The sequence below is a fragment of the Tinamus guttatus genome, unplaced genomic scaffold (assembly GCF_059628265.1).
Source record: "Tinamus guttatus ecotype Peru unplaced genomic scaffold, ASM5962826v1 Tinamus_guttatus_pri_ptg000048l, whole genome shotgun sequence".
Lineage (NCBI taxonomy): Eukaryota > Metazoa > Chordata > Aves > Tinamiformes > Tinamidae > Tinamus > Tinamus guttatus.
This window is the reverse complement of record NW_028288582.1, coordinates 7,255,631-7,269,112: the sequence shown is the minus strand read 5'-3', so window position 1 is coordinate 7,269,112 and position 13,482 is coordinate 7,255,631. Positions and strand designations below refer to the sequence as shown.

The 13,482-nt window shown below is 43.5% G+C and overlaps 1 protein-coding gene across 2 annotated transcripts in view; it reads right to left on the bottom strand.

The window, feature by feature from the left end:
• Positions 1-12,906, bottom strand: part of CDC42BPB (CDC42 binding protein kinase beta) — an 88,435-nt gene extending 75,529 nt beyond the window's left edge. Inside the window, exon 1 of one of the 2 annotated variants that reach the window (XM_088539648.1) lies at positions 12,670-12,906. In XM_088539648.1, the coding sequence (XP_088395774.1) occupies positions 12,670-12,847 (178 nt within the window). In that variant the 5' untranslated portion in view covers positions 12,848-12,906. The remainder of the gene's footprint in view (positions 1-12,669) is intronic. The other variant, XM_088539649.1, reaches the window with a different exon arrangement.
• Positions 12,907-13,482: the final 576 nt, after the last annotated feature.

Here is a 13,482-nt window from a genome sequence, read left to right as displayed (position 1 = left end):
GTGCAGTAGCCGGCAAACATTTCACCCAACTCTGTGTTCAGCTGCATTTTAAAGGCATAGAAGCCAGGAGGGTTTACAGTTGGATTCCATGAAATCAAAGTTTAAGTTGGCTGCTTCTAAGAAGTCACTGTTGGAAATGCATTTCCAGAGAACTAAAAAGTCATTTAGGAGTCTCATGTTTCTTGCATGAGCATACTTTAACATAAAACAACAAAGAAAGCAAACAAACAAAAAACCCAGAACCCTGGCAGGATTCTTTTAGTAATAACAGAGGAAAAGTTTTCTTCGAGTATTATTAGTTCTCTACTTCTTAAAAATGTTACTTATCAGACCTTTTAGGACTCAATCTCGACATAAGGTTTTCCTTAGAGTACAGGCTACTTGGCATTTCCAGAAGTGAAGATGGCTGTCTGATCACTGCTGCAGAGTATTGATCAACACTAAGGTCTAAGTGATGCTTTTTCAAGCCCTATCTAATTGATTTGTAATTCTAATATCTGCTTCTTTTGAATTGAAATATTGCAAATTTTAATGCAAACCCTACAACCCCTTGCTGAGAAGCTGTATTTCTGGACAAGTGTTAAAAGATTAAAAGTAGACAGCGCTGATTTCCTCTTCCATGAATTGTTACGCACAGCTAAATTTATTTCCTTGCCAATGAATCTTTTGCCCAGAAATGATAAGTAACATTCACCAGGAGTCCCTCAGAAAATGCAGCAGAGAGACTCTTAAGTGTTATGTGGGACATGATGGGGGAGGGCAAGATGAGATAGAGGAGATTGAAGTAAGAAGTAGGTCTTGTCCACGCGTCTCTTGCTGAAAGATAATCCATTATCTTCCACCAGCTGTCACCCATTTTGGAGCTCCCCATGGAGAACTAAAGGTAAATTACTGGAGCACATTTTTCTAGTAAAATCTCTGTGTTGTTCATTCTGTAGCTATTCAAGCACACACTTGAAGTAACAGCTACATCACCGATGTGCACATCGATACACTGGGCCACTAACACACGAGATCAGCGCGCTCGTGTGCAGCTGCGTGGCTGTTTGGAAGACTTCGCTGAAAAGTGGTGTTTCTCTAAACAGAGACAGCTGGTAAACAAGAAGAAATAAAAAGCCTGAGTAATTAAACAAATGAGGAATCTGAGGACTTGAGGGGAAGCACATTTCTCAGTTTTACGCAGTGAGATTTGGCCTGAGAAGAATTTACTGCCATTACTTCACCCATATCATGTTTTCCCCCCTCCAGAAAAATCTGTACACTGTGCTGGTACATCCCAACACAGAAGCAACATGCTGAAGTTGGAACAGAGAAAGGAACAACATTGATGCATCAACCACAAACAGTGGTTCTAAGTGTTTAGAGCTAAAGCAACTGCAAGAGCTACACATGACTTTGAACTAAATTTCTTCTGAAAAATTAGTGCACACAATATATTGCTCATGTATAAACAGAATCATTACTCCCAAAATGCAAAGGGCCATTATATTTCACCTAACTGTCAAAGCATGCCTTTATGAAATAACTGATAGCATATATTCTCCGATAAGGATGCTTACAAAAATGTAAGTATTTAAGAATAATCACTATTTGAAGAAAATCTTAGTATTTTCCCAGAAAAAAAAAATCCCCACAGGTGCTCAGCTTCAAGTAGCACACAAAAACATACAGACAAATTCACTGCAGGGAAAGTCATGTGTCACCTGATGACATTAAACAACACACAACTATTAACATACAACTAAAAAGAAATGAAGGATATTGGGTTTTATCCCTTTATATATGTTATTCATAATGATTTTTCTTATTATGCTATTTTCTATGTAGCAATATATAATTTTCAAAACACTGAAATTGTTGTTGTGGGTCTTATTTGCAGCAGTGTAAGAAAGAACAGCAGCACAAAAAACACATCTCAAGTCCATTTGCAAATACATTACACAAACTCTTATTTTACAGAGGAAAACAACAACTACTGAATATTTCCCATTAGATATTTCCAGCTACAAGGAAAATTTTAATTTCACCCTGTTGTTGGTAGTTGCTTGATCAAACTCGTACATTGTCAGATACAAGATTAGTAATTCTGCTAGAGATCCTTTTGCTGCACCACTGTCATTTAGTAGGGCAGCTAAACCTTTACTTTCTAAACAAGATTCAGACTTTCAATCATGCAGGGATAGCAGGATTCTCTGAAGAGTACGTGTAACAAAGCTTTAAAGTATTTTAACTGTTATCAAGACTAACAACTAGACACAAGGAAACCAGCAGTAAACATAAAACACAGGTTCAAAGTCCTTAAAAAACTGTTCTGGCAATTCTGTTCCAGGAACAAGGAAATTTACTTTTATTAAATAAGTGGCAGAACAATATGAACAAAAATTTTGTTCACCTCCCCATCAATTACAGGCCTAAAATTTAGTTAAAATGTTGCCAATACTTACATTTAGACCACATGCTAAAATGTCAACCAGTCAAGGTAAACAGCTGAATACTAAATAAATAAATGGTGGCTTTATGCAAGCGGTTTGAACTACTTAGTCTGTAACAAAATGATTCTATTTCACACATTTTTCATTTTGAGACTTATGAAGAACAACTCTTCCCACTTAAACAAATGTTATTGAAGAGGATATTATATAAATTGGCTAGCACACACACAAAATTGGTAATCCAGACTAAGTTAATCTATGCTCTGTAGGAGACCTGCAGAGGTCATCTAGTCCAGCACCTTGTTCAAAGCTGCGCTGATGTCAAAGTTTAACCATGTTGCTAAGGGCCTTGTCCAGCTGAGGTTTAAAGATCCTGTGTGGCAGAGTCTATGACCGCTCTGAGCCCCTGTCCCAGGGCTGGCCAAGCCTCACAGCGAAGAATTTTTTTTCCCTTAGTCTCTAAGCAAAACCTTTCCATCATTTAATACCACCTGCAAGAGCAGTAAGAATTTATACTAGAATACAAGAAACTCTGATTTTAATTCAACCAGGCACCTCTGCTTCTGGGTTGAGTCACTCTAATATACTGACCTTCACCTTTGAAGTTAACTACTGCTAGATAAACCATTAAGAACTGTATGAGACTCTCCATCACTGAATTTTTTTAAAGTGAAAAAGCTCCCTTAAAATTCTTTGTATGTTTAATCCACCTCAGATGCAAACAACTTCAGGATGCATAAGAACAGTTTATTTCCAGACACAGATTTAGACCCAGCTGGTCAAGCCTGACCAGCACAACGATGTCGGCCTCACACTACATCTAATCCAGTAATCCTGCCAGCCCTCCCGAGCAAACACAGAACAGTAACCACAGCTCAGTCGCCCTAAGAACCAATAAATACTTCCAAGGGCAAGATAAAGCCAGCCTGCGGCCTCGCACAACTTGCACTTAGGTGGTACCTGGCCAGCTGAAATGAAGCAAAACAGCAAAATAAAAAAACCCAAAGCCCCATACTCTTTGATACTGTAATTATTCTAAAATCAAGTATTAAATGGCTAGAAAAACAGATGTTTCATTTATTTCTTGATGTTGATAAATGAAAATAAAAGTAATTTAATTTCTTTATGTAGTGATACCATGTTACATGACTAGGACACTTCACTGTAACTAGTTAAATCTGGGCTATAAGGAAAGTTTTGCTATTTCTCCCCTGTGACAAAACAGGATAAGTCATCAGCAAGTTATCAGAAAATCTCTCTGTGAAGATAAACTGTTGTGAACTTAGGAAAAATACCACGTTAGTCATGCAAGGCATAAAGGTTTTCTACCACGAACTCCAGACTTCACCCTGCATTCATATCTTAACATCTCTTTTATAAGCTATCAGTTAATCCTTGAATTTCAGATCATATTTAGCCACTTGCACATGTAAAACATTTGCTTCTCCTTTTTTTTATTTTTATTTTTTTCCCTGTAGTAAGGGAAATAGAGGGAAGTTTGCAAGTGTAAAAACACTTTTCATTTTGGGGCAAGCAACTGGAGGGACCCAGGGCAACAAAGTCATCCAAAAAGGAAGCACTGCCAGCATGCGGTAATATCCCACCCTTGTTGCAGACAGCATACAGACTGAGAGAGAAAATTTGGAAGTTACATTCAAATTTCCCCCATGGACACAAATCGGATGATCGCAGACTACATAACAAATATGCAATTCCTTCATTTAAAATTTTCAGGACAAACATGCCACTCGGATGTGACTATCCTTACGAAAAAAATATATTGTATGCATCTTTGGGTCTGATGCTTCAAGAATAGTCAGAAGCCAAAGTCTTCCCATCTGCAAATAGGCTGCAGAAAAATGAGATGCTACAACTAGAAAGCACATTAGAGGAAAAAATAAAAATAAGGTGAGAAAAGTTACGTTTTAAGCTTATGAGCCATATGGCTGGATTGCAAAATCTGCAGAACATACACGCTGCGTTTATCTCTTAACACTGCTAGGAGAACACGGCCGTCGCATACCGAAACTAGGGGAAAAGAAAAAAAGAGAAAAAAAAAAGAAGTTTCTTTGGTGGGAGAGGATGTGTGTTGTTTTCCTCCCCCTCGGTCTCCGGAGGGGCACACAGGAAGCTCCACTAGGCAGAGATGAGCACAGAGGAAAGACATGGACGGGTAGGACAGGAGGAAGTGCTGCAGAGAACCACTCTGTCACCTTGCTCTACCACCAGGATACTTGCCATGCCTCATTTTTAATTGAAGCTTTTGAACCAAGTTAAAGCACAAAACATTTTTATGAACAAATTATTTTATTCAGAGAATTTCTAGCCACACAAAAGTTGTTTCTTAAGTCCCTTCTATCAAGGGAAGGCATACAATTTACTTCCTAGACTACTAGCAGGGGAACCACAAACCACCACAAAAACTTACTAACAGAGTGGACGCCATATTTTGGGTAAAGTTAAACCTTCTATAAAAAATAAAATAAAATAAAATCATGTCCCATGAACCCCACAAACAGTCCCAATAAAAGCATAATATCGCTAGAATAGCTGCAACTCTGCTTTAAGTCTAAACTAAACTAATGCATATTACTGAGTATACATTTATGAGTTTAATCTGGTTATCATTACTTTATCTTGCACTGATTTTTCTGATGAAGACTAAATGGATATAACCTAGGTTTAAGGCAAATTCAAAGCCCAGGCAGAATTTTGTAATTTTTTTTAATAATCAATACGCAAATCTCGTTAAACTGATAAAAATATGTTGCAAATAAACATGGATAATAGCTTTGTGAAGGCCTATTTTTTATGGCAGATAAAAATTATACATTGTGAAAAGCATGTGGGAAAAGCAAAGGATTTGGGTTATCAGGAATTGGTGTTGTTTCTGATTTCTGCTGGCCTTCCTGGGAAACGCAGCTATATACATAGTCAGTGCTCAATGGTATTGCACTTAAGCAAATTAAGAACTAGATCTGGGCCTTCATTAACATATACCTGATTAATAAACTCCATACATTTTTAAGGATTCGGTATTTGGTATGATCAGCGCTTTCCAAAGCTCAGACTCCTCTACAGAGGTCTTGAGCTGGGCATCCAGAGGTACCAGTTACATTTGAAGCTTTAGGCCACAGTTAAATAATGACAGGTTTCAATGTTAAGACCCTGATGACATGAATGACAGAAATTAAGATCTCAGGCACTCCAGGATGCCTAGGGCCCCAGCTGGCAGTGATGGATGCACATACTCAATCTGAATGCTCCATAAGTGTTTCTACAGGTCTATGATTACCCAGGTCTATGCAAAATCAAGGCTTAAGAAGCCAGCATGCAGTTGCACACTGGAGAGAGCTACATTCATTATAGGGAACCGAGGTCATTAGAAATGAGAGGTTGCATTCCAGCAATCTGCATGTTGATGAAAAATAGAGTGGAATATTTTAGCATGAGAAAACAGTTAAGAAGAACAGTTCACACTGAAGGACAGGACAAATGCACTTTAAAAGAAATATATTATTATTAGAGCTTCAGTTAGATACATTAGTGAGCATGATATAAGCTATTCAGTAGCCGCATTAAGATTAGATTGAAATTCCCTAGTGTATCTTGTGAAAGACTCAGAAAACCAATTTCAACCATTTAAGGCATTATCAAAGGCACAAAGCCAGTAATAAGCCCTTTCCCTACTTTTCCAAATAGATTTGCTTGTGCTCCATCATCCTGTTCATCTTTGCAGGCATGGGTAAATCAAAACATAGCAAAATGATTCCTGACCATAGGCACTATATTCTGCTAAGGGCTCCAATATATTTGTGATTTTTTACACAAGCATTATAATTCTTCTCTTTCTAATACTCCTCAAAACAGCTGGCATGAGCTGCTCAAAATTATAGAAGACTTAAATTGTAAGATTCTTCAAACTTGTAAAATTTAAGTACTTTAACAGCCCCAAATAACCTCAGCAATAGACCAACATTTCTAAAAACCAATAACATCAGTATGTAATCATACGGCAAAATTAGCTTGCTATAGAAAAAACTAATGAAACAAGTCTTTTCAGTTCTGGCTCACAGTTAAAACCATTTGTTTTTAGTAGGTGTAGAAGAACTGACTCACTCCCACACATGAATTATTTGCAAGAAAAGGTAAGTTCAACTTCAGCTGATTTAAAAAAAAAAAAAAAAGTTCATTGCCCTGAATCTGCTGACTAAACTAACATGCAGACACTTTCTCTCCAGTGAAAATGCATAGTTGGTGCCAACCACAGGAGTTTAAAGGACATGTAAGAAATATTTCCTTGAAAGATATCAACTGATAGTAGTATCACCTGTGAAAAAATATTGAAATCATTTAAATTTCTAAGAAACAAGTTAGAAGAATGTTAGATTTATGGAATGCTTCTTGTCTGGGAGGATGTCTTTTGTACATGATCTTGTCCACAACAAGATTATTAGCACAGATTTGTCCTTGTGAAGACAAATTTACCAATTACTTCTCTACTTCCTCAGTTCTCACATACAAAGTTCAAATATAAAGATACAGGTCATGGCCTTTAACACAACCACCCAATTCCTCCAGTGCTCTGTAAAGACAACTGCTATTTATTAGCAACTCTGCCCACAGGAAAAAAAGTGATGTTGAATTCCTCTTATAGGACAAGTGACAAGCTGTGCCTAAGATGGCTGTCATTTTAACAGCATCTGCCAACGTATATCTCATCCTGCAAACCACGTTCCTTTCACACAGTCAAAGCATCATTTTGGCATGCAAGGCCAATGCTGTGCAAAATAAAACATTACAGTAAAACAGTAAAAAAAAAAAAAGCCTTATTCTTAAAATTACAGGTTAGAACAGGTACTACAAAGGGTCCATCATATACATAGCAACAAGACTGAACCTCAAACCTCCAGATCTCTAACCCTGACTAAGATTCTACTAAAGCAATAAGGCAATTTTTGTGACTCTGTGACAAAGCAGATAGAAGACAGCAGAACAAGGGACCCAGGCTGACGTTCAGCCACTTGTTCATCAGCTGTCTTCATTATCTAACCAAGTTCCCTCCTTCCTGTGCCCAACAGGCTTTTTATCCACTGTGCAGCATCTGCCTGCACAGAAAAGGAAGGATATTAGACAGGCTAGCAGAGGATGGGGATGCTTCCTGGCTTTCTAAGGATATTTCTGCATGACAGCAAAGAGCTTGTAAAAGGACAAAAGAGAGGAATTTGAGAATTAACAAATCATGAAGTTAAGAGATAAGGTATTATCGAGTGTCACTCTTTTCCTAAGGCCAAAAAGGCCACTGAAGGAAAAAATAAAAATAAAAACAAAAATAAAGTCCCACAAGCGGCCTTCAAGGTCTGTCACCATCAAATTCAACTTAAAAACAGTTAAAAAAAAAAAAAAAAAAGTCTTCTATATGCTCAGTCACACAGCACGTTTTCACCCCTACCTCAAGGTTTTTATAGTACCTCAGCATCTGCGGTCACCTTTAGGGCCAGTTTTGAAGATGCTCTAATGCAGAGCTGGGAAGACCTGTTCTCAGACACACCTACACTTAAGACTGACTTTCTGAATGCAACGGATTTCAGACAGAGAGAACGGAGGCTCTAAATTCTTCTGAGGGAATGACCACTCTGCAAGACTCTCATGCTTTTATCTGAAAGCCTAAGGTACCTCTTCAAGGAGGGGCAGAGGGAGGAGAAAGCAGGTTTGGGGGCAGACCAACTACTTACAAAGCTCAGAGTCCTATTTTTGAACTTCCCAACAGTAGGATCCAATACCTTAAGTACCAATCCTTACAGTAATCCCAAGATACTGATTCGTGATTCACTGCACTGAGGCATCACAGCAGCAACTTATCTGATGAACCTTCTGTGCAAGACCTGCCCATCTGTGCTCCAGCTCAAGTATAATAGGTGTATTCCCAAATGCGGCAGCTTGAGGCCAGGCTTGAGAGGTTGCTGTGAGTGCTCTGCACTCTCCTCTAGCCCGGAGTAGGAATATATTCTGCTACTACACAGCATCCACTGCCTGCCTATTACCCCATGCTGTCTTCAAGCGTTTGGTAGCGGGTGCCCAGTTGACCTACCCATGCCATTCACTAGCAGCCCTCTTCTTTATCCCTAAAAGTTCTTCTCACAATAAACTCAATACCAGCCAGCCTCCTTGTACAAACTGAGAATGCAGAAGACAAGTTGTGAGCCATCTGTTTGAATGCCAGCTTATTGGGTGGACAGTCCACCAAAGTACCCTGTACAAGAAAAAAACACTACAAGGAAATGAGAAAACACTCCATTTCAGAACCATCCAAACTATTCTGAAATTGGTTTGGAGGTGTTCTCATATAGAAGACTAACCATCACACAGCCCATGAGTGAGACAGCATTGAAACAGCTATGTGGGAACATGTGCCATCTTGCCCTCACCAGCAGGCTAGCAGTGCAAAACAGGGTCAGAGGAAACCAAAGCTGAAGCAACAGCATCTATGAGCATTTTTGAACACAAATAAAAGCCAATTCTGGTCAGACTCTTCTCTGAACATTCTCCCATGCTGGCTGTGAACTCTGCCAGCAGCTGTTTAAAAACAGAGCAGCCAGTTGTACCAGTCTCTGATGGCTGGAAGAAAAGGGCAGCAAGCACCAGCTACAGGCAGCAAAGAGCTCCCACAGAACAAGGTGATGTCAGGCGTGCAGGCAGACGGGGCTGGCAGCCCTGCGAGCACCTTGCTGTTCTCGGGCTCCAGCACATCTGGCACTGGGTAACACAAGATTAAGATAACTTGGCATGACTCAACAAGGTGCTACATGAAGAACACCATATACGAAAGCCAAACGAGAGGCAATAGATGCGTTGCAGCCATGTTGCTCCACCATTCATGCAGTTCCATCCTCACCACATGGAACAAGGGCAAGCAGCCTCCTTTTGCAGGGAGCCTTATAGGTGGTGTTTCTCCAGTGCATGATCATACCGCTCTGCAGCATCTCAGCACCGGTGTGATGGTGCAATCCATCCAGTACCCCAGTACCTCCAAAGGCCACATACCCTCCTCAGGGCTTGTCTTTTGCAGAATGGCAAGATAACTTTATGTGGTATTTACTAGCAGGCTGGGATAAGGAAAGTACTGCCATGTATAGTATTTTACAGCAGTTCTGGTAGACCAGAAGAGAGAGGTAGTCCCAGCAGCTCACAGTAAGAAAGTATAAGCAAATAAACAGGTCTGTTAGGATTCTTCTTTTTATTTCTCAGTCTAGGGGCAGCACATCTAACAGCAGTTAAAAAAAAAAAAAAAAAAAACACAGCACAGACTTGGCAAATTCCTCCTGAACATGTACAGTTAAGGTTACACTCAAGTCTGCTATGCAACAGACTTGGGTTAAAATACAGAGCATTACTTCAATATCTATTATATAAACAATACAATGATAGTCAGTTGGATGAGACTTTATTCGATGGAGATTACAAATAAAAGTAAACTGGAAGAAAAGGACTTTTAAATTTCTGTAGTTCAACTTGCCCTTCTCCAAAGATAGTCTGAATAAAAAAAAGAGAGATTTATTATACTTTGAGCACAGGGAAAACAGTACATTTGAGAGCTCCATTTGCCATGAGAAAGCCACAACTGCCAAGGTTAAAATGGCAGATTCTCACATTTCTAAGGAGATGGCAGTCACAGCTGCCTGCAGGAAAACGGCCACACCCGGCTCTCTTCTGCAGCCGGGGTAGGAAGGAGGTTTGGGAGAAATAAGCCTGTGGCAGGAGCACGAGGAAGCAGCAGTAGATGTGCAGCACAGAAGCTTTGAGATAGGTGATCCCAAGCACCGTATCTCTGCTGGTGAGGCACAAAGTTTCTTCAGAGATTCTGCAACTCAGAAGTTGTCCTAATTCTCGCAGGATAAATGCGGCATCATTTTGCACTCTTTGATTCCCCTCTCCAGAATATAAGCACTACAGTGTGGGTCTTGAAGAGATGGAAAACCCACAACTCTGTGTTGGGATACAGATCTCTTCTGTATCCCAACAACCAGGATAAAAACCCTGCCTCATGTCTGAATGCCACTTTCTCTTGCAAGTTAAGAATGCAAGCAGCCTTTGCCATGCTTAGCCATGCTGAGGGCACCGTTGGCCATTTGAGGTGTGTAACATCTCATACCAATTGCAAATCCAGAATAGTAAAGAAAAGCTAACTAAATAACTTGACTTAAACTGCATATTAAAGTTATTTCCACTGTCAGGGATAAGTCCTCATTTTGTCAGAATGAAATTCCTTGTCTCCAGTTGATAAAGCAAAATGCTTCAAAGTACAGCCCAAATGGCTAATTACAATCTCCCGCCACCACAGATACATAACAGGACACAAAACTTGTGCACATCCATCCCAGATTTTAACAGAAAAACAGACTGTAATTAAGTCTGCACATCTTGACATGAGGGAGATTAGCATGTTTGGCATGGTATTTTCCTTGTTAGCTGGAGGCAGAAACCAGTTCCTTGTCAGGGAAAACACACTGCGAGGGCATTAGGACACAGATAAAAGGTGTCTTCTTGTTGGCATTTATTTGTTTTTAACAGCTTGGAGCACCCTATCACCTTCAAGCACTTTAAGGGGATTCCTTGCTGATGGAACATAGACAACAGTGCAGATTTAGGCCCATCCCCTCACCACAAAGGGCCTGGATTACAAACTTTTATCCCTACTCCACAGCACCAGATGGTAGCTCACATACATTTCAATTATTTATTGAATAGGCACTTTGTTACACTAGGGTAATCCTGTGTTGCAGACCTGCATACTGTTTTTATTGCTAGCTGTACTTCTCATCAAGACAGTAGCCTTTCCATACTCAGCAAGCACAATATATAGAATTTAAACAAGGAATTTCATAAACAACTGGATAATCTGCCTCTCCATCACACAGAGGAAAACAACATGGGGATCAATCAATACACACCAACAACTACCACCAGCAGAAGTATAGACAAAAGGGCATCGTTCTTTGACCTGCACCAAATCCTTTCCCCAACTCCAGAACCTAGAAGCATGATCATAGTCTGACACATCACATTTAACATTTGGTAGCTGCTCATTCAAGCCATCAATCCGAGAAGGGTAGAAAACCAGACTGCACTTAGCTGAAGATGTGCCAAGCTTCCACCCAAAACAAATACCCCCAGTTCCCCTGGCTGCAGCCGCCCGGGGCAGATGTGATAAAGTGGTTAATTATTCAGTTGGCAATCGCATTACTGACGTCAGCAGAAGAGTCCAGGAAGTGAATCCTCTTAGTTTGTTAGTGTGTGACAAAGAGTGGTGGTCCCCACAGAAATTAAGGAGAACCAGCTGTCCCTACATTTTCCATATTACCAAAGACCCACATTTGCATCGACTGGAGTGAATCAGCCACTCCCCCTCCCTTAGGGAGCCCCCCCCCTTTTTTTTTTTTTTTTGGGGGGGGGGGGTGGGGAGAGATCTTTAAAAGCCCAGTTAACTGTACGGGCGGGGAACAGCTGATAAACGGGACAATACTTGTGAGCAACGATTTGGTTCTCCACCCTTCCCTCCAATTCTCATCCCATGGAGAAGACAAGTCACCTTCAGCCACGAAGGATTATTCACAACCTACTCAGCTGAATAAACCAGCCAGACACTGTGACCACTTTAACAGGGACCCACTTAAGGGACACACCAGAGATGGATCTCTGCCACCCACATACCTGCAGCCAGCCATTTCAGCTAAGAACATAGAAAACTTTTACCCGAAGTATAAACAAGACACATACACATAGATATACGCGCTAACATGTAAGTGTGTCTCTATGTATTTTTTGTCTGCATTTTCAGCTGCTGAAGGTTCCTCTTTACCAGGCTGCTGAGCACTAGGAAACCATTAGTCGCGGCTGCTAGAGGCTGCTGGCACTACCGGGCCCTCCAGGGCGGCCCAGCCAGGAGAGGCCCTGCGAGCAGGGGCGGTTTCCCCACGGCCTCGCAGCCTCCCCGGCACTGTGGGGAGCCCCGGGCCCGCGTGCCCCGGGGGGCGGGGAGCGCTGGATTAACCCGGTGTTTCGGGTTAAGCCGGGCGGCTTCCAGGCCAAGGGCACCGCAGCGGGAGGGGACGGCGGGGCCGGGCCCGGCTGCCGCGTCGGCGGGGCCGGGCCCAGAGCCTCCCCACGGCGGCGCCGGGGCCTCCCCTGCCCCTGGCCCGGTTCCCTGGCTGCCGCCTCGCCCGGTGCCGGTGCTCACCCCACTCGAGGAAGTCGCAGACGTATCGGTCGCGGCGGAGCGGCGAGTCGCGGCTGCACTCGGCGTAGACGCCGACCAGGAGGTCGAGCAGCGTCTCCACGCTGAGCACGGCCTCGTGCCGCTGCGGCCCGTCCAGCAGCAGCTGCTCCAGCCGCTTCAGCCGCACCTTGGCCGACATGGTGCCGGGCGGCGGGCGCTCGCCTCAGCTCGGCCGCGCTTCAGCCGCGCCGCGCGGCGCCGAGCGGCTCCTTCCGCGGGCTCCGCCTCGGGCCCGGGCGGGCCATGGGCCGGGCCGGCCCCCGCTGCGGCGCTCTCGGCGGCTGCCGCTGCCGCCGCCCGCCCCGCTCCTCCCGGCGAGGCCCCGCGGCGGCTCCGCCGGCCCCGCCCCCGCGCAGCGCCGCGCCGACGTGGGCAGGGCCGCGCGCCGCCGCGCGAGGAACCTTGGGCCCTGCCGCGCGCCGTAGCGCGGGAGGGGGAGGGGAACGCGGCGCGGCTGCCACCGCCCCTTCTTCTTCCTCGCAGGCGCCTCAGCAGATTCGCCGCAGGGGCGGGGCTGGCAGCTGCGCGTTCGCCTCGGCAGATTCGCGGCGACGCCTCCTTCTCTTTCTCCCCAGCACCATTTTATGGCCAAGGGCCCTCGGCGCGAGCGGCGCCCCACGTAGCCCCGTCCCGGCAGCCCGGCTCCCCCGTGCCCGCAGCTGGCCGCGGGGGGCGAGCTGCCGTCCTCGGCGCTCCCCGGAGGGCACTGCGGCTTATTGCGAGAGCCGCGTCCCCGCGGGACCCCGCGCCCTGGGGCGAGAGGCTCAGGAGCTC